At 39.7% G+C, this 27,693-nt stretch overlaps 1 protein-coding gene across 4 annotated transcripts in view; it reads right to left on the bottom strand.

Annotated features, from left to right (window-relative positions):
- Positions 1 to 27,693, bottom strand: part of LRRC49 (leucine rich repeat containing 49) — a 157,803-nt gene that overhangs the window by 125,740 nt on the left and 4,370 nt on the right. For 3 of the 4 annotated variants that reach the window (XM_027553100.1, XM_027553099.1, XM_027553102.1), the window contains 5 exons: positions 24,221 to 24,418; positions 23,796 to 23,898; positions 22,210 to 22,413; positions 12,759 to 12,825; positions 6,388 to 6,531 (listed from right to left, as the gene is read on the bottom strand). In XM_027553100.1, coding sequence (XP_027408901.1) covers positions 6,388 to 6,531; positions 12,759 to 12,825; positions 22,210 to 22,413; positions 23,796 to 23,898; positions 24,221 to 24,418 — 716 coding nt within the window. The remainder of the gene's footprint in view (positions 1 to 6,387; positions 6,532 to 12,758; positions 12,826 to 22,209; positions 22,414 to 23,795; positions 23,899 to 24,220; positions 24,419 to 27,693) is intronic. The other variant, XM_027553101.1, reaches the window with a different exon arrangement.

Below are 27,693 nucleotides of genomic sequence, written 5' to 3'. Positions count from 1 at the left end.
AAATTATCAGTGAAGACAGTTTCTGATAAGATGGTAAAGTAGGTGATGCACTTATTTCGTCTCCTTCGCAAGATTCAATGGGTGAAACAAACAAAATAAATGAGCAATTCCACAGAAAATGTTAAAAACAAAAGTTACTAATAGAGCCACACTTTTGATGAAATTTCAGGAAGCTGAAAAGCAGATGGATGTTATTGGAGACAATCTTGAACAAAGAAAACTGCAGCTCAGAACTGGCCTGAGAGATGCTGTACTGCAAACGTGGCAATTCTCTCCATGAGAATGCCAACTTCCACTCTCAGAGTCAGCACAAACAAAACACAGGCATGCACTACGAATAGCTATGACTAATCAAGTAGATGTATAATTAAAGATGTGTCTACTAAACAGCTAATCCTGGAACACCAACAAACCCACTGCCCACCCAGCCCACTCCCACTCCTACCATGCACACACACAATAATGTACAGAGCAGCTGGCCGAAGAAATCCTCAGCTACAGCCTCAGGATCTGTTTCTAACAAACAGAGACTCAAGGAAGGATGGAGAGCATGGGTGTTTTATCTATCAGTTCAGTCGGTCAGTTCAGTCGCTCAGTCGTGTCCGACTCTTTGCGACCCCATGAATCGCAGCACGCAAGGCCTCTCTGGCCATCACCAACTCCCGGAGTTCACTCAAACTCATGTCCATCGAGTCAGTGATGACATCCAGCCATCTCATCCTCTGTCATCCCCTTCTCCTCCTGCCCCCAATCCCTCCTAGCATCAGGGTCTTTTCCAATGAGTCAACTCTTCACATGAGGTGGCCAAAGTATTGGAGTTTCAGCTTCAGCATCAGTCCTTCCAACAAACAGTCAGGACTGATCTCCTTTAGAATGGACTGGTTGGATCTCCTAGCAGTCCAAGAGACTCTCAAGAGTCTTCTTCAACACCACAGTTCAGAAGCATCAATTCTTCAGCGCTCAGCTTTCTTCACAGTCCAACTCTCACACCCATACATGACCACACGAAAAACCATAGCCTTGACTAGACGAACCTTTGTTGGCAAAGTAATGTCTCTGCTTTTCAAAATGCTATCTAGGTTGGTCATAACTTTCCTTCCAAGGAGTAAGCATCTTTTAATTTCATGGCTGCAGTCACCATCTGCAGTGATTTTGGAGCCCAGAAAAATAAAGTCTGACACTGTTTCCACTGTTTCCCCATCTATTTCCCATGAACTAATGGGACCAGATGCCATGATCTTAGTTTTCTGAATGTTGAGCTTTAAGCCAACTTTTTCACTCTTCTCTTTCATCAAGAGGCTCTTTAGTTCTTCTTTACTTTCTGCCATAAGGGTGGTGTCATTTGCATATCTGAGGTTATTGATATTTCTCCAGGCAATCTTGATTCCAGCTTGTGCTTCTTCCAGTCCAGCGTTTCTCATGATGTACTCTGCATATAAGTTAAATAAGCAGTGTGACAATATACAGCCTTGACATACTGCTTTTCCTATTTGGAACCAGTCTGTTGTTCCATGTCCAGTTCTAACTGTTGCTTCCTGACCTGCATACAGGATTCTCAAGAGGCAGGTCAAGTGGTCTGGTATTCCCATCTCTTTCAGAATTTTCCACAGTTTATTGTGATCCACACAAAGGCTTTGGCATAGTCAATAAAGCAGAATTAGATGTTTTTCTGGAACTCTCTTGCTTTTTTGATGATCCAGCAGATGTTGGCAATTTGATCTCTGGTTCCTCTGCCTTTTCTAAAACCAGCTTGAACATTTGGAAGTTCACGGTTCACATATTGCCGAAGCCTGGCTTGGACAATTTTGAGCATTACTTTACTAGCGTGTGACATGAGTGTAATTGTGCGGTAGTTTGAGCATTCTTTGGCATTGCCTTTCTTTGGGATTGGGATGAAAACTGACCTTTTCCAGTCCTGTGGAAAAAGTCCTTTTCCAGTCAGTTTTCCACTGCTGAGTTTTCCAAATTTCCTGGCGTATTGAGTGCAGCACTTTCACAGCATCATCTTTCAGGATTTGAAATAGCTCAACTGGAATTCCATCACCTCCACTAGCTTTGTTTGTAGTGATGCTTTCTAAGGCCCACTTGACTTCACATTCCAGGATGTCTGGCTCTCGGTGAGTGATCACACCATCGTGATTATCTGGGTTGTGAAGCTCCTTTTTGTACAGTTCTTCTATGTATTCTTGCCACCTCTTCTTAATATCTTCTGCTTCTGTTAGGTCCATACCATTTCTGTCCTTTATTGTGCCCATCTTTGCATGAAATGTTCCCTTGGTATCTCTAATTTTCTTGAAGAGATCTCTAGTCTTTCCCATTCTGGTGCTTTCCTCTATTTCTTTGCATTGATCGCTGAGGAAGGCTTTCTTATCTCTGCTTGCTATTCTTTGGAACTCTGCATTCAGATGTTTATATCTTTCCTTTTCTCCTTTGCTTTTCGCTTCTCTTCTTTTCACAGCTATTTGTAAGGCCTTCTCAGACAGCCATTTTGCTTTTTTGCATTTCTTTTCCATGGGGATGGTCTTGATCCCTGTCTCCTGTACAATGTCATGAACCTCATTCCATAGTTCATCAGGCATTCTATCTATCAGATCTAGGCCCTTAAATCTATTTCTCAGTTCCACTGTATAATCATAAGGGATTTGATTTAGGTCATACCTGAATGGCCTAGTGGTTTTCCCTACTTTCTTCAATTTAAGTCTGAATTTGGCAATAAGGAGTTCATGATCTGAGCCACAGTCAGCTCCCAGTCTTGTTTTTGCAGACTGTATAGAGCTTCTCCATCTTTGGCTGCAAAGAATGTAATCAATCTGATTTAGGTGTTGACCATCTGGTGATGTCCATGTGTAGAGTCTTCTCTTGTGTTGTTGGAAGAGAGTGTTTGCTATGACCAGTGTGTTCTCTTCGCAAAACTCTGTTAGCCTTTGCCCTGCTTCATTCCATACTCCGAGGCCAAATTTGCCTGTTACCCCAGGTGTTTCTTGACTTCCTACTTTTGCATTCCAGTCCCCTATGAAAAGGACATCTTTTTTGGGTGTTAGTTCTAAAAGATCTTCATAGAACCGTTCAACTTCAGCTTCTTCAGCGTTACTGGTTGGGGCATAGGCTTGGATTACCATGATATTGAATGGTTTGCCTTGGAAACGAACAGAGATCATTCTGTTGTTTTTGAGATTGCATCCAAGTACTGCATTTCGGACTCTTTTGTTGACCATGATGGCTACTCCATTTCTTCTGAGGGATTTCTGCCCGCAGTAGCAGATATAATGGTCATCTGAGTTAAATTCACCCATTCCAGTCCATTTTAGTTTGCTGATTCCTAGAATGTCAACGTTCACTCTTGCCATCTCCTGTTTGACCACTTCCAATTTGCCTTGATTCATGGACCTGACATTCCAGGTTCCTATGCAATATTGCTCTTTACAGCATCGGACCTTGCTTCTATCACCAGTCACATCCACAGCTGGGTATTGTTTTTGCTTTGGTTCCATCCCTTCATTCTTTCTGGAGTTATTTCTCCACTGATCTCCAGTAGCATACTGGGCATCTATCAACCCAGGGAGTTCCCCTTTCAGTATCCTATCATTTTGCCTTTTCATAGTGTTCATGGGGTTCTCAAGGCAAGAATACTGAAGTGGTTTGCCATTCCCTTCTCCAGTGGAGAAGTCAGAATGTGGTCCACTGGAGAAGGGAATGGCAAACCACTTCAGTATTCTTGCCTTGAGAACCCCATGAACAGTTTTATCTATGGAGATGTTTAATAACTGCCACAGTAGAACCAGAAGGGGAAGAGGAATGGCAATTTCAGCTGGCACAAAAGATACTAAGGTCCTTCTTATTCCTCCTCCCTGCCCTCACAAAGTAGTGTTTCTTATTTTGATAGTTACACAGTGAGCCTGCCTGTTGTCCACTCACTCTAAGGGGAAGTCTGCCAGTGTGTGGGATTCAGCAACTTACACAAATCTAGTGATCATTCTAGGGAGAGACTTATGGTTAAAAAAGACCTATTCAGCTGTAGAAGAGAGTCAGCCATGCCTTAACATGGTCCTTCATTTAAGAATTACCAGTCACTGAGGAAAATCAAAACCATGAGAAAAAACAAAGCAAAAAAAATAATGTGATAACTGACCCTGGAGAAAAGAAGAGGTAGTTTAAAAAAAAGAGAGAGAGGGGGGAAAAAAGGAATCCTCAGATTTAAAGTCTCTTGGGCCTTCAGGAAAAGGATGCTTCAGAAAAGAAATAGAGTTGGAAAAGTTTATTTATTCTTACACATACACTCACAGTATCCAATAAATACACATGATGCTTATACCATATACATAATATTTAAACCTTTTTCACTTTTAGAAATTAAAACAATTTCCTTTTCCATAAGATGCTTACTGCTGCCTAATCTATAACAGTAATGATTAGGTACTCAGTGGGAAATTCATTAAGCAATTTCCTGGATGTATATTACACATTTTCCAAATGAAGGACAAACTGTAGACAGAAATATGCTAAGGCCAACAGATTTCTGTACTCCACTCTACCGAAGTGTTTGGATTCTTACCACACCCAATGTCCTGAGGACGGATTAAGTCCAGCCTGAACAGTTCCTCGAGACAGCAATGTAACAGATTAACTCAATATGGATGTCTCTTAAAATAAACAAGCCATTTCCAATATTTAAATCCAATCTGGGGAAAGGTTGGCAGAATTTAAAGGTTCTGGAATAAATCTATGTCTTAGAAAAGGTTTTGAAATTATCTCAACCTCCTAGAAAATGTAAGCATTACTTGGCTCAGATTTTCTGGGGAAACTTCAAAATGAAACCAATCTGTCCAGTGAGGCCTAGAGATAAGGTATCAACTGTCCTCCAACTTTTTCAAGTGTACCACTTAAGTTTATGTAATTATTTACTAAGGAACTCGATGGGCTTACCTACTTACTAATGGGCTTCCCTCATAGCTCAGTTGGTAAATAATCTGCCTGCAATGTAGGAGACCTGGGTTTGATCCCTGGGTTGAGAAGATTCCCTGGAGAAGGAAATGGCAGCCCACTCTAGTATTCTTGCCTGGAGAATCCCATGGACAGAGGAGACCAGCAGGCTACAGTCCGTGGGGTTGCAAAAGTCAGACACTTAGTGACTAAACCAACCAACCAAGGAACTCAATGTCTTGAAAAAGTTAAGAATCAGATTGTGCCTTTAAGAGCGCTTACGTGATATCCACAGAAAACCTAATGCAGTTTCTCTGTTGCATATAAACAACAGAAAACTTGTTAAAACTTAATAAGAAACTTTAACAGGAAACTTGTTAAAAAACAAATAGTGTTTTTATAAAGCCTTAGATGTCTTCTTGGCCTGTATCATGTCATATAACTGAAAGTTATTTCTAGAGCTCCTCACATATGCAAGTTCAACATACCTGAGCATTAAGCAGTTATTTAGCTGCTAAACATGAGTAAAACTATAAATCTAACGAAGTTCATCCTCAGAGTTTCAGAGTAGTCTCATGATGCCAGCTCTTTTCCTCCTGCTCACATGCCGCTTTCTATCATATTTATATCTTTTTTTCAGTCAGCAAACCAAAAAGGACTGCAGAGATGATCTAGCCCAATGTCCTCATTTTAGAGAAAAGTAAACTGAATCTCATAGGTGAGCGACTTACCCAAGGTCACACAGTTACGGGATCTTCCCTATAGCTCAGATGGTAGAGAATCTGCCTGCAATGCAGGAGAACCAGGTTCAATTCCTGGGTCAGGAAAATAGAGAAGGGATTGGCAATCCACTCCAGTATTCTTGCCTGGAGACTCCCATGGACAGAGGAGCCTGGCAGTCTACAGGACGTGGGGTAGCAAAGAGTTGGACACAACTGAGCAACTAACACTACACTACTACACAAGTAGTGAGAGATGAAGCAGACCGGCACTGGGCCTCTGATGTCCTGTGCAACAGTGTTCTTTCCTCCATACCAAGCTGCCTTCGAAAAACTGCCAAGAATATGATATTTATGTGTCTTCGAAGCCCTCAGTCTCTCCTCACTGCGTCTTTTTCCTCTCTGTGCAGCAATCTGCCAACTTTCGGTCACCAATAACCGTCTTTCTTATTAATTCTATTTCTATAACAACACAGGAAAGGATTCAAAATTCATTTATCCATAGTTGATTCATTTACTGATAACACTCCTGCTCCTAATTTTACATTTATCTTTTAGAATGGAAAATAACATACCATTTCCCAAACCATAATATTATAAAGCTTAACAATTATATCCACAATTTAAATTCAGAAAAAAACTAAATTACCTTAGACTCCTACTTTACAGAAAGCAATGCTATAACATTTATTTCATTCCCTTAAAAGAAAGGCCAGAAATCACATATTGATTCCATTTTAATACTCACCACAAAAGTAATTTGATTGTGTCGCAGGTTAAGCTCAGTTAGTGAATCCAGCCCATTAAGATTATCAACGTGACTTAAAAAGTTCCTGGCAAGATTTAAAACTCTCAAATCACACAAATGATTGACATTTTCAATTTTGGTAATCTGTTAAAAAAATGAGGTAGGGATGATTAGCAGGCATAAATCTCAGAGGTACATGTTATAAAAATAAAAGACCCAGTCACTGGATTCTGTAACAAACATATTTATATGAAGACATTTCAAAATCTATTTCATGTTTCCTCTGTTATAGATATTATGAAGTTACTTAATTTGTGAAAATTAACTAAAGGAACACATCTTGTAATTTGACCATGGTAATTATTTGAAGTATATTTTACCAAATAATCAATAAGCACTCATTTGGGCATCTCCAAGCAACAGCTAGAACTGGACCTGGAACAACAGACTGGTTCCAAATAGGAAAAGAAGTACATCAAGGCTGTATATTGTCACCCTGCTTATTTAACTTATATGCAGAGTACATCATGAGAAACGCTGGGCTGGATGAAGCACAAGCTGGAATCAAGATTGCCAGGAGAAATATCAGTAACCTCAGATATGCAGATGATACCACCCTTATGGCAGAAAGCAAAGAAGAACTAAAGAGCCTCTTGATGAAAGTGAAAGAGAAGAGTGAAAAAGTTGGCTTAAAACTCAACATTCAGAAAACTAAGATCATGGCATCTAGCCCCACCACTTCATGGCAAATAGATGGGGCAACACTGGAAATAGTGGCAGACTTTATTTTGGGGGGCTCCAAAATCACTGCAGATGGTGATTGCAGCCATGAAATTAACAATGCTTACTCCTTGAACGAAAAGTTATGACCAACCTAGACAGCATAGAGACATTACTTTGCCAACAAAGGTCTGTCTAGTCAAAGCTATGGTTTTTCCAGTAGTGATGTATGGATGTGAGAGTTGGACTATAAAGAAAGCTGAGCACTGACGACTGATGCTTTTGAACTGTGGTGTTGGAGAAGACTCTTAAGAGTCCCTTGGACTGCACGGAGATCCAACCAGTCCATCCTAAAGGAAATTAGCCTGAGTGTTCATTGAAAGGACTGATGTTGAAGCTGAAACTCCAATACTTTGGCCATGTGATGCAAAGAACCGACTCACTGGAAAAGACCCTGATGCTGGGAAGGACTGAAGGCAGGAGGAGAAGGGGACAACAGAGGATGAGATGGTTGGATGGCATCACCGACTCAAAGGACATGAGTTTGAATAAACTCCAGGAGTTGGTGATGGACAGGGAGGCCTGGAGTTCTGCAGTTCATGGGGTCACAAAGAGTCGGACACAACTGAGCGACTGAACTGAACTAAACTGAACTGCCCAGCACTGAGCCAGGTTCCCAGGAAGGTGAAGAGAAATATACGTACTAGCTGCAAAATAGAAACTGTAAGCCTAAGGCATGAGCTCACAATGTTTTGACCAAACAAGACTACCCTCTGAGAGAAAAGACAGAGAAAAGAAATGATACCAATTCTCCCTGTTCATACTCCACTTATACTGTAGGATCCTGAAAGCAGTCAAGAGTCTGAATGGAAAAGGAACTAGGAACCCCAGGAGAGGGTGAGGATAGATATTCTTTATTACTGAAACTGCTTAAGAGAGGAGACAGATAATGTTGAGTCAGGGTACAATATGGTGGACACTGGCTGTTTAGAACAAGAGGACTTGAATTACAGACTATACACATGAACATAAGCAGAGGAATCTGAGGTGCACAAGCAAGGGTGAGTTACAGAGTATGGCCCGTGAAGTGACGAGCGTGCAGCATGACTTTAAGCCCCACTATTGTAATACTGCAAGAACAGCACAAAACAGGGTGAGTTTCTAAATGACCCAGAAGTAGGGCTCCTTGGGAGGGCTTCATCAACCTTTTAATCTAACAGACTTAAGTAATATCGAGTTATTCATAACATTTTTTTTCTGGACATTAAAATATATAAATTTCACAGTCACTGGAGATTAATTTTCTCATCTGTATTTCCATCACAATATTATTTGAAAATTTCTATTTAACATTTCAAAGCAGATATTGGCTAAAATAGCCTTTTTAAAGACTTAAAATACACTTTCTATGATATTATTTAGCCCTTCTCTTACATTCAAGAAATACCATCTAGATTTCATCTAGATTCAAGAGGAGAAATCTAAGTATATTTATCGCAAATTTAATAATATAAAAGATAAACTATGACCATGCTTTAAAATTTGCACTGAGATTTTTGGTTTAACTAATAATAAAATGAAAACAATTAAAATCTGTAAAAGAAAAAAACAAGGTTATGAGTATTTGCAGATGACAGAACTGTAAAGACACAGAAAATGACATTTCAAAACTAAATAGATGATAGAATTTAAAATGTAAAGAATCAGCAAAAAGTAAAATGGACACTATAGGAAATCAGTAATATCAATAAAAGCTTAAGAAATTCTACTAAAATACTAAAAAAAAAATAGAGATAGGTATATGAAAAAGCAATATGTATATGTATACATGTATATATTTTATATATATAAACCTTCTCTGAACTCAAGAAAGATAAATACACAGAATGAAGGGGCACATGACCTGTGTATCATGTCTTCCCCCTTCTGCTAATAATCCTGGAGCACTTCTTTTAGAAAACTACCTTTCTCCAATATCATTTGCTCCTGGTGGGACATACAATTAGGATGCCTACATTTTAGAGTCCCTTTTTAGTTTGGTAACTCTGAAAAGAAATGTTGTTAATTCATGCTGCTAAGCTGCTAAGTCATTTCAGTCGTGTCCGACTCTGTGCGACCCCATAGACGGCAGCCCACCAGGCTCCCCCGTCCCTGGGATTCTCCAGGCAAGAACACTGGAGTGGGTTGCCATTTCCTTCTCCAATGCATGAAAGTGAAAAGGGAAAGTGAAGTTGCTCAGCTGTGTCCAACCCTTAGCATGGACTGCAGCCTACCAGGCTCCTCTGTCCATGGGATTTTCCAGGCAAGAGTACTGGAGTGGGGTGCCATTATAGGTATAAATCAGTAATTAAAAAAAAAAAATCACTGGGGATATTGTTCAATTTCTTGGTTTGCGAACCGACATGGCAGAATTGGGTGGAACATCTCCGATAGAATAAAATTTGTTACTCTGTTGCAGCCATGGACAAAGTCACAGGAATAGAGCAAATGACAGAATCTTCAAGCAAAAGGTGGTGTATAGTGAGAGCAGAGTTCTTAATCAGTTAATAAATTTCACAGCCAGAAGAAGAGATGATAGGAATGTTCAAAAGCCTAAACTTAGGTCACACTGATCAGAGGGGGTCTTAAGGTAGATAGGAAAGCTTCTCAATACATTAAGGAAAGCTGGATCCTGCAGCTTTTGTATGTGTATGAGTGACCCAGATTGCTCTATGTGGATAAAGATGACCTTCCTATTAAACAACACTGAAAAGAAAGATGTCTGCTTTCAGGCGAGCAATCACAGAAAGGGCAAGCTCTCCCTGAAGGAAAAGATGTCACTGAAAGAACAGATTCTTCTTGAAGCATGTTTGTGTCCACGTTAAAGCAACCATTCAACAGGAGAACATTTTCTGGTAGACAAAAAAAGAAATCTAGGTTATAAATTAAGAATCAGTCTCCCATATTCCTCTGTATTCTCTACTACTCACATACAATCAATTGCTAAATCTTAATGTTTTTACTTAAATATTTATTCAATCTGCCCCTTTGTTACACCCCTATTGTTATTGCTGTAAGTTGTCATCACTTCTCACAAGGATTATTGAATTAGTCTCCCAACTGTTCTCTACCTCCGGTCTCACCTCCCCTCTCTTTCCATTCCCCATCTGTCTCTTGCTCCGGTCTCACGTCCCCTCTCTTTCCATTCCCCAGTCTGTCTCTTGAGCACTATCACTATTCCTCCCAATGTGTGCACATCAAAAAACCAATTACATTTCATTTTACAATGTACACCATGTATCATTATTATTCCCAATGGAAGTAAATTCAAACTATAATAAATATTCACTTAATAGTCTTTTAGTTTTTAAACTATCTGATGCTATTTTTTTAGAGTTGCACATTGTTCAACTTGAGTTAAAACATCCCCTGACTTTTTAGTCACCAAGACTATCTTTGCTTTGAAATACTCCAAATTTTTGCTTATTGGATTTAAATATTTGAAACAAGACTAAGATTTTCACTTAAAATTTCTTTCTTGTATTCACAGAATCTTGAGAAATAATTTGTGTGGTATAAATATTTAATCTTAATACACAGACTACCACAAACATATGCTGGGATTATAGAACACATAATATAGGTCATTTAACAAGGAATAGAGCATTTTTAATCAACATAACGTTGGTAAGTAATCCCTATACAAGATATATAGATCAAGTGATATGTTATTCATTTGCCAGTTGCTCTTATAGATCTTGGGTAATGCCCATGAATTCTTAAAAGTATATTATAATATGAAGAACACATAATAAATGCTTATACATTTTAAAATAAACTTAGGAAAAATATTGCTACCATAAAATGTTTCACTTATATTTATGAACAATATTTAAAATAGGGGGATAAATAAAGACAAAATAGCAATTTCTTAGTACTGCATATAAAGCCCTCCACAATCTGGCCTTATATCTACCTCTCTTGCCTCATCTCTCACCATCCCCCAACATGTGCTGAATTCTCTAGCAGTAAAAAAATACTTACCATGTTATTTTTAGCCTCAGTGCTTTTGTATGTGATATTCTCTTACTGACGAACACTTTAATTCTTCTTCCCCTTCTACCAACATCTATTAATAACAGGCTAACTTTCTCTTTACTAGAAAGACACTAACCAGCCTGCAGGGCTGGACAGTTCCTAGGCCATCAAAAACCCTCCCTCTGTGTGCACATATAGGCAGACATACAGATGGAGCTGGGATCCCAGCCGCTAGCTGACCCCAGCTGCTAGCTGATGCGGCCTATCCAGATCTATCATGGTTTTATTAATAAAATTCGGTTTTCAACAAAACGCTTGGGACTAACAGCTATTAGAGCCCCCAGAGAGATTACACTGAGGTTTATGTCTGACCGACTGCAAGTGGTCTCAACAGGCAAGGACTCCCAGATCATCCCACAATGTACACCTGCCACCTCAGGAGAGGCTTTACCTTCTGCATGCGCATGTAGCTCATGTAGTTATTTAGAAATAAGTATTCTTATTGAAAAGACTAAAATTTAAATGTAAGAGCAAGGGGTTAAAAAAACAGCCAAGATGCTCTGAGAGAGAAGATAAGGAGGGGAACATAACAAACCAGACACAAATTAAGACAGACAAATATGTGGGTAGATAAATTGATCAAACATGATAATGATCCCAGGTTATACAGTAATCAGGGAAATATAAACCCAGACCGTAAGGGGCCACCCCTTTACACCAATTCAATTGGCAATTAAGAAGTATGACAATTCCAAATGTTGAAAAAGATATGAAGCAACAGGATCTATTATGTGTTACTGGTGGGAGTATAAACTGGTACAATCACTTTGGAGAACAATTTGGCATTACCTTTTAAAGTTAGACATTTAAATAACCTATGACCCATCAGTTCCACTCCTAGGAATATACCCTAGAGTAATATAATGTATGGGAGAAACATATATAAGAATGTTCTTAGACGTGTTATCCGAGTAGGAAACAAAACAAAAAGACAAGCAAACAAAAAGGAATCAAGCCAAGTGTCTATCGATAATAAAATGGAGAAAAATGTTTTTGTATAATCAAACCATGGAACATACAACAATAAACATAAACTACAACTACATAATCAAAATAGATAAATCTCAGTAACATAATACTGTATCAAAAAAGCAAACATTAGATGACAATATACAGTGTGACACCTTTTTAAAGTTAAAAAACAATACTACTAAACAATATATTATTTAGACACATGTATATGTGATGAAACCAACTAAAAACACCCACAAAGGGATGATAAATGTGAAATCCACAATAGTGGTAACGGAATAAAGAAGGAACACTTAGGTAGAAGAAAATCAATAGTAATATTCTAGTTCTTGATTTGGGGTTGGCTATTAACTTAATAAAAGACTAAATAAGAAACAAAATAGGCATAACTACAAGAATTCTAAATGTTTTATGTCTTATCTGTCATTTGCTGTTGAGAAATCTATGTAAATAGACTTAATACCTTAATACCACAGCTAATTTCAGTGAATCAGTGAAGTAACTCTGGAAAAATTCAACACAAGTATAATTATTAAAAGTCCTATGCCAAATTTCCTAGAGCTTTTTCAAAAAAGTAAGTTACAAAAGGGCTTTAATAATACCTGATTTCCATGAAGGTCCAAGACATCTAAGCTCTTTAGATTCTCCAGATTTGAAATTTTCTTAATTCTGAAAATTAGAATGGAAATACAGATGTATCACATCTATTGCAAATCAAAACAGTCTAAGGCATAACTTATTTTAATGTATTCTATTTCTCCAGATAGATATATAGACACAGAAATACATATATACATAGAGAGAGAGATTGTATATAATCACATATATTAAAAAACATATCTCCATTGATTTAATTGTAATGTTAAAGATGCAGTCCCACTGGGGGAAATGTTCCAAAGACAGCTTAAAAGTGCTATCTTTAGGAAAGAACAATTCTACTTCTACGAACTTTAGCACAAGGCACTTATTCAAGGCAATTTCCTTCACCTTAGAATACAACTTAAAGCCCTCACCTCAGTCCTCAAGGCCCTAAACTGCCTGGCTGACTCTTCCTTTAGCTTATCTCCTTCCATGGCTTATCTCCTTCTCAGGCTTACCCACTCACTCTGCTCCAGCCACAGGGGCTTTCTTGCTATCTCTAACTTGACAAACTCATTTCTGCCTTGGGGTGTTTACCCTTGCTGTTCCTTCTTCCTTAATGTTCTTCCACCAGAACTTCACATGGTTCACTCCTTCCCATTATTCAAGTCTTGGCTCATACATCTTCTCAGAGCAGCCTTTCCAGATGACCCTATCGAAAAGAGCTCTCTCTTCCTTTCCACCACTCACATCATAGCCAAATCCAGAACTGTATTACCAAAAGCAATCCCACCCAGTTTAAGTTATAAAAATACTTATCATACACCTATTATGTTCTGTTGCAGTGTGACTCTTCTTCCTCTCACCCTTATCTCCCCACACCACCCCCTGCCCACACTACTCCATTAGGACCAAAGCCCCCTCTCAGTCTCCTCTCTCACACCCCTCTCCTCGCTGACACGGATTATTTACTGTCTGAGCCACCAGGGAAGCCAAAATAATAAAATATATTTAAGTAAAAAACAGATCACATAAAAACAAATTTTTAAAACTTACATGTGAGTATAGAATGGTGTATTCAGTATTGATAACCAATGCTTGGAAACAAGGCAAAGGGGTGAATGACAGTCCTTTCGATGTTGTATCAGAGCACTGTCAACAGACCTACCTAAGGATCATCTATTTACAACTGACTAGCGCCCAAACCGGAGAAGGCAATGGCACCCCACTCCAGTACTCTTGCCTGGAAAATCCCATGGACGGAGGAGCCTGGTAGGCTGCAGTCCATGGGATCGCTAAGAGTCGGACCTGACTGAGCGACTTCACTTTCACTTTTCACTTTCATGCATTGGAGACGGCAATGGCAACCCACTCCAGTGTTCTTGCCTGGAGAATCCCAGGGACGGGGGAGACTGGTGGGCTGCTGTCTATGGGGTCGCACAGAGTCGGACACGACTGAAGTGACTTAGCAGCAGCAGCAGCAGAGCCCAAACTCTGTAAGTTATATACTAAGTTGTAAAAAACTAGTAAGATACCAATGTGACCTGAAAGCTTTTACTTAAAAAGAAATTCTCCCATCAAATGGAAGTGAACTAGAAAAAGACAAGGCCCACTCATCACTCAGCAACTACAGACCTCTAGGGACATACCACAGCTTGTCTCTGCAGGCCACATTATGTGCTGATGTTAGAATAAGGACCCCACTACAGGATCTATATGAGGCTTCTATACCTGGCTTCTCAGGTGTCAAAGACAAATCCTTAAGTGAGATACTTCAAGAAATCAAAAGCAAAGGAATATGGAATTCCAGGGTCTAGTAGAAAATTCTGTTATCTGTAGAACTGGGAGATCACGAGAAAACCCAGCAAAGTTCTGGTCATGAGCCTGTGAACATCAGGGTACCAGAAGATCTCCGAAAGGTAAACAGAGGATATAGAGAGTAGAAGAGTTAGACGGGAAGGACTTCAACAGCAAAGTGGTATGGAGGGGTTGGGAGTTGTTTGGTAGCAATGTAAACTTCACATATGGAAGCTGAGCAGGATCTTTCTATCTTTGGAGCAGAAATCTTTTTTGGATCTGCTTGAATTTAAAGGCATATGGTTGCACTGGATTGTCATATGTGGTTCCATTGCCTTGGACTCAAAGACTGCAGTGCTTTGAGATGTGCGAGGGAGTAAATGTCATTGATTTAACCAGCAGGGGGCAACTAGTCACCAAGAACGAACACAAGGAGACAGGGCGGTGGATGTGTGTCTCTTCTTCAGCAATCCTCAGCTGGGTTGGCCTAATATCCACTAAAGTACTGGCTCAGTACAGATCTGCATCTTCTAGGCTCACAGGCTCCTTGCTGTGACTAAGACAGCTGTGACTAAGTCAGCTGACTGGAGAACAGGAGGAATAGGTCAGAATTGCTTGTACTGATACTTCAAAAATATGCAATTTGGGAGAATGTGGAAAGTAGTCTTCTGACACATTTTTTTTTTTACTCCAGAACACTAAAAGTTTTAGAACTATTTAATAGCTACTTTCTTTACGTGAAAAATAAAGTGTGAGCAAAAGTAAACAAAAAACAGATGGAGGAATAGAAAGAGAAAGACAGACTTGTATCTTCAAAGAACAAAATATTAAAAATATATATATATTTCCAAGAAGCCAGATAAACTGAAAAAAAGAGACAGGAATGTGGAGAAAAGAAAACCTTCATGCACTGCTGATGGGAATATAAATTGGCGCAGCCACTAAGAAAATGTTATGGAAATTCCTCCAAAAATTTGAAATGGGGGACTTCCCCGTTGGTTCAGTGGTTAAGAATCTGCCTGCCAGTGCAGGGGACACAGTTTGACCCTAGTGCAGGAAGACACCACACGCCACGGGACAACCAAGCCTGAGCGCCACAACCACTGGCCCCACGCTGTAAAGCCCACGTGCTGCAACCACTCAAGCCCACATGCCAAGAGCCTGGCTCCACACCCAGAGAAGCCACCACCGTGAGAAGCGCTTGAACCACAACAAACAGTAGCCCCCACTCACGGCAACCAGAGAAAGTCTGTGCACAGTAATGAAGACACAGCTCAGCCACAGAGAAAGAAAGAATTCTAAAAAAATTTAACATGGAACTACTATATGATCCAAAAAGTCCATTTCTGGGTATATATCTGAAGAGAAAAGCACCACTTAAAAGATACGTGCACCCCTATGTTCATTGTAGCGTTATGTACAATAGCCACAATATGGAAGCAACCCAAGTGCCCATCAGTAGGTGAATCAATAAAGATGTAGTATATATATACATGGAATATTACTCAGCCATAAAAAAATGGAAACCCTGCCTTGTGAAACAACATGGATAGACCTGGAAGGTATAACACTAACTGAAATACATCAGACAGACAAAGGCAAAATACCATATGATTTCACTAATATGCAGAAACCAAAAAACACAAGAAAACAGAAATGGTTGTAGAGAACAAACAGGTGGTTGCCAGAGCGGGTACTGAGAAAGAAATAGGTGAGGGAGATTAAGAGACACAAATTACCATTTGCAAAATAAATAAGTCATGGGTATGAAATGTATTGTGTGAGGAATATAGTCAATAATTATGTAATATCTTTGGTGAGAGATGGTAACTAGACTTACTGTGGTGATCACTTTGAAATGTAAACAAATATCAAGTCACTACGTTGTGTAACAGGAACTAACAGAGATTTGGAGGCTGATTATATTCATAAACAAACAAAATCAGGGAAAGAAAGCAGATTCGTGGTTACCAGGGGCAAGGAAAGTTATGACCAACCTAGACAGCATATTGAAAAGCAGAGACATTACTTTGCCAACAAAGGTCCGTCTAGTCAAGGCTATGGTTTTTCCAGTGGTCATGTATGGATGTGAGAGTTGGACTGTGAAAAAGGCTGAGCGCCAAAGAATTGATGCTTTTGAACTGTGGTGTTGGAGAAGACTCTTGAGAGTCCCTTGGACTGCAAGGAGATCCAACCAGTCCATTCTGAAGGAGATCAGCCCTGGGATTTCTTTAGAAGGAATGATGCTAAAGCTGAAACTCCAGTACTTTGGCCACCTCATGCAAAGAGTTGACTCATTGGAAAAGACTCTGATGCTGGGAGGGATTGGGGGCAGGAGGAGAAGGGGATGACAGAGGATGAGATGGCTGGATGGCATCACCGACTCGATGGACCTGAGTCTAAGTGAACTCTGGGAGTTGGTGATGGACAGGGAGGCCTGGCGTGCTGCAATTCATGGGGTCACAAAGAGTCAGACACGACTGAGCGAGCGACTGAACTGAACTGAGGCAGGGAATAGGTGAGAGGAGGGGGAACTGGATGAAGGCAGTCAAAAGACACAAATTTTCAGTTATGAGATAAATAAGTATACTAGGGACATAATGTACAGTCAGTTCAGTTCAGTCGCTCAGTCATGTCCGACTCTGCAACCCCATAAACCGCAGCACACCAGGCCTCCGTGTCCATCACCAACTCCCGGAGTTCACCCAAACCATGTCCATTGAGGCGGTAATGCCATCCAATCTCATCTTCTGTTGTCCCCTTCTCCTCCTGCCCTCAATCTTTCCCAGCATCAGGGTCTCTTCCAATGAGTCAGCTCTTTGAATGAGGTGGCCCAAGTATTGGAGTTTCACCTTCAACATCAGTCCTTCCAATGAACAACCAGGACCGATCTCCTTTAGGATGGACTGGTTGGATCTCCTTGCAGTCCAAGGGACTCCCAAGAGTCTTCTCCAACACCACAGTTCAAATGCATCCATTCTTCGGCGAGCAGCTTTCTTTAGAGTCCAACTCTCATATCCATACATGACTACTGGAAAAACCATAGCCTTGACTAGATGGACCTTTGTTGACAAAGTAATGTCTCTGCTTTTTAATATGCTGTCTAGGTTGGTCATAACTTTCCTTCCAAGGAGTAAGCGTCTTTTAATTTCATGGCTGCAGTCACCATCTGCAGTGATTTTGGAGCCCCCCAAAAAATAAAGTCAGCCACTGTTTCTACTGTTTTCCCATCTATCTGCCATGAAGTGATGGGACCAGATGCCATGATCTTAGTTTTCTGAATGTTGAACTTCAAGCCAACTTTTTCACTCTCCTCTTTCACTTTCATCAAGAGGCTTTTTAGTTCTTCTTCATTTTCTGACATAAGGGTGGTGTCATTTGCATATCTGAGGTTATTGATATTTCTCCTGGCAATCTTGATTCCAGCTTGTGCTTCTTCCAGTCCAGCATTTTTCATGATGTACTCTGCATAGAAGTTAAACAAGCAGGGTGACAATATACAGGCTTGACCTTTTCCTATTTGGAACCAGTCTGTTGTTCCATGTCCAGTTCTAACTGTTGCTTCCTGACCTGCATACAAATTTCTCAAGAGGTAGGTCAGGTGGTCTGGTATTCCCATCTCTTTCAGAATTTTCCACAGTTTATTGTGATCCACACAGTCAAAGGCTTTGGCATAGTCAATAAAGCAGAAATAGATGTTTTTCTGGAACTTTCTTGCTTTTTTCATGATCCAGCAGATGCTGGCAATTTGATCTCTGGTTCCTCTGCCTTTTCTAAAACCAGCTTGAATATCAGGAAGTTCACGGTTCACATATTGCTGAAGCCTGGCTTGGAGAATTCTGAGCATTACTTTACTAGCGTGTGAGATGAGTGCAATTGTGTGGTAGTTTGAGCATTCTTTGGCATTGCCTTTCTTTGAGATTGGAATGAAAACTGACCTTTTCCAGTCCTGTGGCCACTGCTGAGTCTTCCAAATTTCCTGGCATATTGAGTGCAGCACTTTCACAGCATCATCTTTCAAGATTTGAAATAGCTCAACTGGAATTCCATCACTTCCACTAGCTTTGTTCATAGTGATGCTTTCTAAGGCCCACTTGACTTCACATTCCAGAATGTCTGGCTCTAGGTCAGTGATCACACCATCGTGATTATCTGGGTTGTGAAGCTCCTTTTTGTGCAGTTCTTCTGTGTATTCTTGCCACCTCTTCTTAATATCTTCTGCTTCTGTTAGATCCATACCATTTCCGTCCTTTATCGAGCCCATCTTTGCATGAAATGTTCCCTTGGTATCTCTAATTTTCTTGAAGAGATCTCTAGTCTTTCCCATTCTGGTGCTTTCCTCTGTTTGTTTGCAGTGATTGCTGAGGAAGGCTTTTTATCTCTCCTTGCTATTCTTTGGAACTCTGCATTCAGATGCTTATATCTTTCCTTTTCTCCTTTGCTTTTCACTTCTCTTCTTTTCACAGCTGTTTGTAAGGCCTCCTCAGACAGCCATTTTGCTTTTTTGCATTTCTTTTCCATGGGGATGATCTTCATCTCTGTCTCCTGTACAATGTCACGAACCTCAGACCATAGTTCATCAGGCACTCTATCAGATCTAGGCCCTTAAATCTATTTCTCAGTTCCACTGTATAATCATAAGGGATTTGATTTAGGTCATACCTGAATGGCCTAGTGGTTTTCCCTACTTTCTTCAATTGAAGTCTGAATTTGGCAATAAGGAGCTCATGATCTGAGCCACAGTCAGCTTCCAGTCTTGTTTTTGCTGACTGTATAGAGCTTCTCCACCTTTGGCTGCAAAGAATATAATCAGTCTGATTTTGGTGTTTACCATCTGGTGATGTCCATGTGTAGAGTCTTCTCTTACGTTGTTGGAAGAGGGTGTTTGCTATGACCAGTGCATTCTCTTGGCAAAATTCTATTAGCCTTTGCCCTGCTTCATTCTGTATTCCAAGGCCAAATTTGCCTGTTACTCCAGGTGTTTCTTGGAGAAGGAAATGGCAACCCACTCCTGTGTTCTTGCCTGGAGAATCCCATGGACGGAGAAGTCTGGTGGGCTGCAGTCCATGGGGTCGCACAGAGTCGGACATGACTGAAGCAACTTAGCAGCAGCAGCAGCCAGGTGTTTCTTGATTTCCTACTTCCTACTTCCCCAACCCTGCAGCAGACCACTGCCAACCCACGCCTCTGTCGGAGACTGCTGGACACTGACAGGCAAGTCTGGGTCAGTTTCTTGTGGAGTCACTGCTCCTTTCTCCTCGGTCCTGGTGCATACAAGGTTCTGTTTGTGCCCTCCAAGAGTCTGTTTCCCCAGTCCTGTGTAAGTTCTGGTGGCTCTACAGTGGGGTTAAAGGCAACCTCCTCCAAGAGGGCTTATGCCATACCCAGGTCTGCTGCACCCAGAGGCCCTGCCCCTGTGTCAGGCCACTGCTATCTGTATCTTCGCAGGAGACACTCAAACACAGTTCTGGCTCAGTCTCTGTAGGGTCTCTAGGTCCCGGTACACACAAGGTTTGTTTGAGCCCTCTGAGAATCTCTGGAGGGTAAGGGGTTTGATTGCTTATGGCAGACACCACCCTTATAGCAGAAAGCAAAGAAGAACTAAAGAGCCTCTTGATGAAAGTGAAAGAGGAGAGTGAAAAAGTTGGCTTAAAAGTCACATTCAGAAAACTAAGATATCTGGTCCCACCACTTCATGGCAAACAGATGGGGAAACAGTGGCAGACTTTATTTTCTTGGGCTTCAAAATCACTGCAGATGGTGACTGAACCCATGAAATTAAAAGACACTTGCTCCTTGGAAGAAAAATTATGACCAACCTAGACAGCATATTAAAAAGCAGAGACACTACTTTGCCAACAAAGGTCCATCTATTCAAAGCTATGGTTTTTCCAGTAGTCATGTATGGATGTGAAATTTGGACTATAAAGAAAGCTGAGCACTGAAGATTTGATGCTTTTGAACTGTGGTGCTGGAAAAGACTCTTGAGAGTCCCTTGGACTGCAAGGAGATCCAACCAGTCCATCCTAAAGGAAATTAGTCCTATATTTTCATTGGAAGGACTGATGATGAAACTGAAATTCTAGTACTTTGGCTACCTGATGCAAAGAACTGATTCATATGAAAAGATCCTGATGCTGGGAAAGATTGAAGGCAGGAGAAGAAGGGGATGACAGAGGATGAGATGGTTGGATGCCATCACTGACTCAATGGACATGAGTTTCAGTAAACTCCGGGAGTTGGTAATGGGGATGCCTGGCGTGCTGCAGTCCGTGGGGTCACAAAGAGTCGGACCAACTGAGGGACTGAACTGAACTGTCTTGCTGGGGCTTCTCCTTTGCCCTTGGTCATGGGGTATCTTTTTTTTGACAGGATCAGTATCAAAGTCTGCAAGTGTTCAAATCCCTTATGTGAAATGGTAGGGCATATGTAGACTTTAAATCACCTCTAGACTACTCATAATATGTACCACAATGTAAATGATACATAAATAGTCTCCAGGAAGACAGTAAACTCAAGATTTACTTTTTTGGAACTTTCTGGAATATTTTTTTCAAGTGTTTTTCGATCCTCAGTTGAATCTGTGGATGAAAAACTGGATACAGATAGCCAACTATAATTTGACAGTCACAAAGTATCAAATGCCCACCCTTAGTTAAGCACTGAGAAGAATTACAAGTGAAACACATAAGCTTAATGTGAATACACATATTTAAAATATAGCCTGCTGCTGCTACTGCTGCTACGTCGCTTCGGTCGTGTCCGACTCTGTGGGACCCCAGAGACGGCAGCCCACCAGGCTCCCCTGTCCCTGGGATTCTCCAGGCAAGAACACTGGAGTGGGTTGCCATTTCTTTCTCCAATGCGTGAAACTGAAGTCGCTCAGTTGTGTCCGATTCTTAGCGACCCCATGGACTGCAGCCTACCAGGCTCCTCCGTCCATGGGATTTTCCAGGCAAGAGTACTGGAGTGGGGTGCCATTAATAGAACATTAAGGCCAAAGTCTGTTATTTACTCCCACATATGATATGGCTCTGGAAAGCAATGGAAATAATATGCACTTAATAAATGCTATGGGCTTCCCAGGTGGCGCTAGTGGTAAAGAAGCCACCTGCCAATGCAGGAGACATAAGAGAATTGGGCATGATCCCTAGGTTGGGAAGATCCCCTGGAGGAGGGCATGGCAACCCACTCCAGTATACTTTCCTGGAGAATCCCTTGGACAAAGAAGCCTGGTGGGCTACAGTCCATGGGGTCACAAACAGTTGGACACAACTTAGGCTTCCCTGGTGGCTCAGATGGTAAAGAGTCCACCTGCAAAGCAGGAGACCTGGGTTCGATCCCTGGGTTGAGAAGATGCCCTGGAGAAGGGAAAGGCTACCCACTTCAGTATTCTGGCCTGGAGAATTCCATGGACGGTATAGTTCATGGGGTGGCAAAGAGTCAGACATGGCTGAGTGACTTTCACTTTCAATAAATGTTATTTGGTTTGAATAACTGTCAATATGAAACTCATAAAACAAATTATAAATGAATCTTAATCCAAACAGTCTTTCAAAAACATTAGTCTGTTAGGTTCTTAAGTTTTATTCAATGTTGAGTTGCTATCTAGAGACCACAAGAGGACTCAACATTAGTCCTAAGTATAACAAACAGTGACTGATCTATAACAATTACCTGTTTTTCCCCAACAGAAGGACACGGAGGGATCTCAGAGTAGAAAGTCCACTAATTTCTTCAATTTGATTATCATATAGATCCAAGAATATTAGCCTCTGAAGATTGGAGATATTCTGGATCTGAGTTATAGAATTGTGCTGAAAGTTCAGGAGACGAAGGTGCTCTTCCCCGTCAATAATAGGACACACGGTCAGCTTCTGCCTAGAAAACATGTTTAAAGTTAGTAAGGTTCTGATTCAGCAGTCTGCCTCTTCTCAAGAATATTAACAGTAGTATCTTTATGTGCCCACGCCATGAGAAGAAGAAAAACAGAACCACTTCTTGCCTTCATGAACCAAGCATTCTAGATCTAATTGTAAATCACTCATATAAAAACTGATATACTTTGGCAAGGGTAGTTATTAAAATTAAGTCTAGCTCTCATAGTATTAAAAAAAAACTCCAGTATTAATTATTTCATATAAAGTTAACCATCAGAAAACACTCAGTGTAACTGCCTTCTGTGGGAAAGGTTGAGATGATTCAAGGAACCATGTCACATAACCAGAGAAATGCGCTTGCCATTAACCCACTGATATAAACACTGCTCAGGCATTGCTAAGCTAGAAAGTTTGCTTAACGCCCTGCTGTTACATATGTACTGCTGAGCTATAGGTATGCACAGCAGAGAAGGTTTCTCTGCAGAGAAGGTTTCTCTGCTGGTTATAACGCTAAGGTAAGGTTGAAATCCTTCATCCACCATTCTACTGAAGATACTTTGCTAGATTTAAAGATAGGGATTAAGTCCTAAACACACTTATTCATTCAAGATTTCTTAAGGGTTTATTTTGTCCAGGGCTTTGTTTTAGGTGCTGAAGATACAGAATTGAACAAAACTCCCCATGTCTGTGGAGTTTACATTCTACTGGGAGGAGACAAACAATGAACGACAATAAATATGCTAAGTTAAATATTTAATGTGTGAGAGGGAGATAAGTGCTGAGAAGAAAAGCAGAGAAAGGTGCTGGAACTGTCAGGGTTGAAGGAGTTGCTGCTTTGGAGAGTAGGGGCAAGGAAGGCTGTCCCTGTATGGTGACCCTGGAGGAAAGGTCTGATGGAGGTAAGAAAGTGAGCCTACTGACACATGGTGAAGTAGCATTCCAGGCAGAGGGAACAGCAAACGCAAAACTCCTGAGGTTTAAGCGCTCTTGGTGTATTCAAGGAGCAGGTATGCAGTAGCAGGGTGAGTGAAGGCCAGACCAGGAGCAGGTGAGGTCAATAAGGTAAAGGGGAACTCAACTTAATAGTGCTGAGAAGCCCATTGGAGGAGTGTATTTTGAAGTTTTTTTCCCTATCCTAAAACCCATTTTTATCAATGTCATATTTTAGAACCTCTATAGTACTCTTTTGGAGTATAGTCAAGCTCCTTTACATTACACAGATATAAAATTTCTCTGCATACTCCTGGAAGGATAAATTTTAAATTGGCAACAGTGATTATCCCTAGGTAGGAGAACTAAAAGGTTGAAAAACAAGGGGGAGGAAGAGAGACTTTTGTACCTTTCAAATCCTGTAGTCAAAAAAATTAAATAAGTTGTCCTCACCTTTCTAGGGTCAACCTGTCTGAGTAAAGAATCTTCTCTTCAGAAGAACGTTGGAGAATGGGAAATGAAGGCATTGATGAGCTCACCAAATTAATATGATCACCTATTAAAAACAATATACAAATTACTTGAATAAGAAAAATCTTTCAGATTTTGAAACTTATATTTGGAGAATTTTGGCACCTACCAATATCCTTTCTAGAAAACACAGCTTCTATAGCTCTCTGTATCTGAAACTAAAGTTCAGCTTGTTTTCCTCCTCAGGTCTAAACTACATGTTCTGTACATATCAAATAATTTTTCCCTTGTCTTTAGATTGGTTGAAAGTACAGGACTACTCTAGTGCTACATTTATCCCTTATAATCCTGACTCCTAATACTATATCTTAACTCTCTTGTAACTGAGATGATAGTTCCCTCATTACCAGATACATTGGGGCCAGCACTATGACAGCCCTGCCGGATTCTGGACTTTGAAGGTGTCTGAATGGAAGAATCTCCAAATGCTGATAAGGAGCTCGTGGCAGCTTTCATTTCCAGCCCACATAGTTCTGTCACATTTGTTGTGGATGAGATGCAGGATGATTTATTATGAGGCGAAGGACTTATTACTCTTCCATCTCCTTCAAAATATCAAAACATTTATCACAAAGCTACACAGCACATGACTTTAGAGAAATATAGAGAAAGTAGTTTTGGATAGCAAATGTAAACCTCGAATCATCCTTTTTTTCTTTGTATGTTCGGCTACTATTGGTAGAGAATATTGCAGAGACCCAAGTGGAGTCAATAAATCTTGTACATTTGCAGTTAGGTTTTTAGTTAGGGTCTAACAGGTATTCGACACCCGTATGAGACTTATAAGCTGTTGGTCTGACGTTGTCCCTGCCGTTAAGTAGCTTTCAATCTAGTGGGCATAGGAAAGTAATAAACCATACAGAACAACGTGCACAAAATGCAGAAGGAAAAACAATACCTATTTATATATTCACACATTAATGTGTCTGGGTAGTTTTCACTTAAAGAAGATCACAGATGGGTTTCAGTGGAGGTGGATATTAAGATATATTCTAAAGACCTAGAAAAATGTAGAATAGTTAATAAAAGATGCTGAGAAGCTCCAGAAATGAAGTAAGACTTGAGAAATGGGTCAAAGGTACCAATTTGAACACCAGAAAAAACTATTTTCTTCTACCAAGAGAAAATTTCCTGAAAGCAGCAACTGATGTTGATGGAAGCAAAAAGCAATAAAATAGAACCTAAAGTGCCACAGAATTCTACTGCTTAAACTGACTGATAAGACAAAAAGATAAAGCTAAATATAGGAAGCTATCATTCTTTGGGAGGCCATCTTAAAATCAAGTTCCATACATATCATATTAAAGAGCTGTAAAGCAATGGTATTTGCTAACTTCTCCAGGTGTGCAAGATATATACCAAAGGGCACATACCTGGCTTATTGAACAAAATATTAGTGTTCACACCCCACTTTTTTGAGTATCATGAAATATCAAGATAATTAACAATGATGTTCTAGAGTACAAGCATTCAGAACAAAGATCATATTCATAAATGAGCTGGTCTTGTGACATGACCAGTTGCTAGCAAAATACCCAAGCAACCATAAGTCAGTAAACTGATTTGGAAATCAAAAACTGAATAGTTAAAAAAAACAAAAACTAGAGTAAGGATTAACTGGTTAAGGATTAACTGGTCAGCTAAAAATAATAGAGGAAAAACTCCAAACAATAAACAGCCTTGATTTCCCTTGTTAGTGTCAGAGTTAGGTTTTTAAAATTACTTTGTTAAGGCTTCAACCAGTGCTCAATTTAGAAAGCAAATTTAAATTTAATAAGACTTGGGATGTAGAGGCAATAATCAAGGAGTAAATTTCACTTACAGTCAGTGAATAAAGGAATTTCATCCTCACTCTTTCCACCTCTTATTATGCACAGAAGTCAAAATCACAGTCTGCATGATGAGCTTACTATCATGATCAGTATAACATACATCTTACAATAAATAGCAGAATACGAGAATGATGAGATAGAAAGGCCTTAAAATACACAAATGACCCTCTAAACAACTGGGGACCAGAATGATCTGCAGTCGAAACATCCACAATAAATACCCACACACATATACATACAGTAGATGTACGTAGCAAACACCCATACATATATATATGTGGACTGTTTCATCCTGCTTTAAAGCAAAATTTTAATTGAAACATTTCCTCTTACTGGTAATTTCATATATCACTATTTAATGTACCAAATAGTAGCTTTTGTCTTCCGAATTAAATTTATAAGCTCCTGGAGAAATGGAGCTCATTTTATATTCTTTATATTCTTTGCAGAATCTAAATTCAGTAGGCAATCATTAAATTAACTGATTTTCCAATTTATTGAGAGTTAATCAAAAATCGGTTTTGTGAATGTTATTTCTGTTAAAAAAGAACATCAGAAATATTTGCATTTTAGTATAAAAATTCTGAATGAATTCTTTCATACTTAGAATCCCAAAGTGTTTAAAGGCATAATGGTATATATTTGGTATGAGTCTTTACTACACCACACCCTAGATATATGATAGATGGAGGGATAGATGAGATGGATAGGTAAGTGGATGGATAGAGGGAAAGACGGACAGAGAGATGGGCAGGGGGATGGACAGATGGTTGGCTGGATAGATGGATAATACAGTACATGTTCATATGCTTGTCCACTTAGCCTTATCTTTAAGACTGTGTTGGTAATCAAAATCCTGATTTTGTATTTTTCATGATTCATCATGATCTTAAGAGTCAAGCACTACCTCTTCCTCTCTATATACATATTTTGGCATTCTTACCCAAGGGATTTAATCAATTAAGGTCTGGAACTGAGATTTTACTGTATAGCAGTCCCTGACTCTCACAAAATTTCAAGGATACAGAGCTTAACTCTTAATATTAATATAAAAAGCCTAAAAGAAATCATACACCAAGTTTAAGACCAAGTAGCCTAACTCCAACAAAGAGTATCTTTACTTTGGGTTGAGAGTACCACTGGTTAATTTATGGTATATGTTCAATTAATTTTGAAAAACATAAAAAATATGAAATGAAATAAAATTAATTATAATAATTCAGTATCAGAATGCAGTTTATTAGATAGAGATTCCCTCATTTTTCCTGACAAATTGCTACTTAAAATTTTTCCAGAGTTTTTTGCCTTTGGAGGAAGAACAGTGAGTACAGACGTCAAGAATACAGCTATACACGGTGAGGTCTTCTTTGCATAAAACTGCCTGGAACTAGGAAGGAGGCACATTTGGAAACAATCGGTACACATTTTAGAGAGAATGATTTTGAATAAAATCTTTTAATGAAAAAAATAGGTTTATTTTTCCCTAAGGAATTAATTTGTATTTTACATTAAATATACATTATTTATGTACAGGACTTTATTCATCTTTCAGGTTTTCAAAATTCAGTGCCTCTATACTATTTCCTCATTAGCAAATATCTAGAAATACTTAAACACTTAAATAAATTTATTCAGCCAGACATACACAAATCTGTCTACCAACATCATCCTCTAACTCAAGAATACCTTGGGGAAAGTATTTAAGTTTGGCTCATGAGTCAGAAAACAAATTTAAGAGTTATTATCAAAAATGTAAAGGAAGTTCACAATGTAAACACAAGAAAATTCTACTTGAAAATTTTCAGGTTCACATCTATAGCTCTGAGCCTAGTACAGTGTCTGGCACACAGAATACACTCAACAGATATGTACTGAACTGAACCAAAGAAGGGAAGACAGATGCTCTCTGCACTGCAGAACAGTGGTTAGGTTGATGACATGTCTAGCAACTGACCAGGAGAAGAATTCAAGATACAGGAAACAGAAAA

This window comes from Bos indicus x Bos taurus, chromosome 10, assembly GCF_003369695.1.
Source record: "Bos indicus x Bos taurus breed Angus x Brahman F1 hybrid chromosome 10, Bos_hybrid_MaternalHap_v2.0, whole genome shotgun sequence".
NCBI lineage: Eukaryota > Metazoa > Chordata > Mammalia > Artiodactyla > Bovidae > Bos > Bos indicus x Bos taurus.
This window is presented reverse-complemented; position numbering and strand designations above follow the sequence as displayed.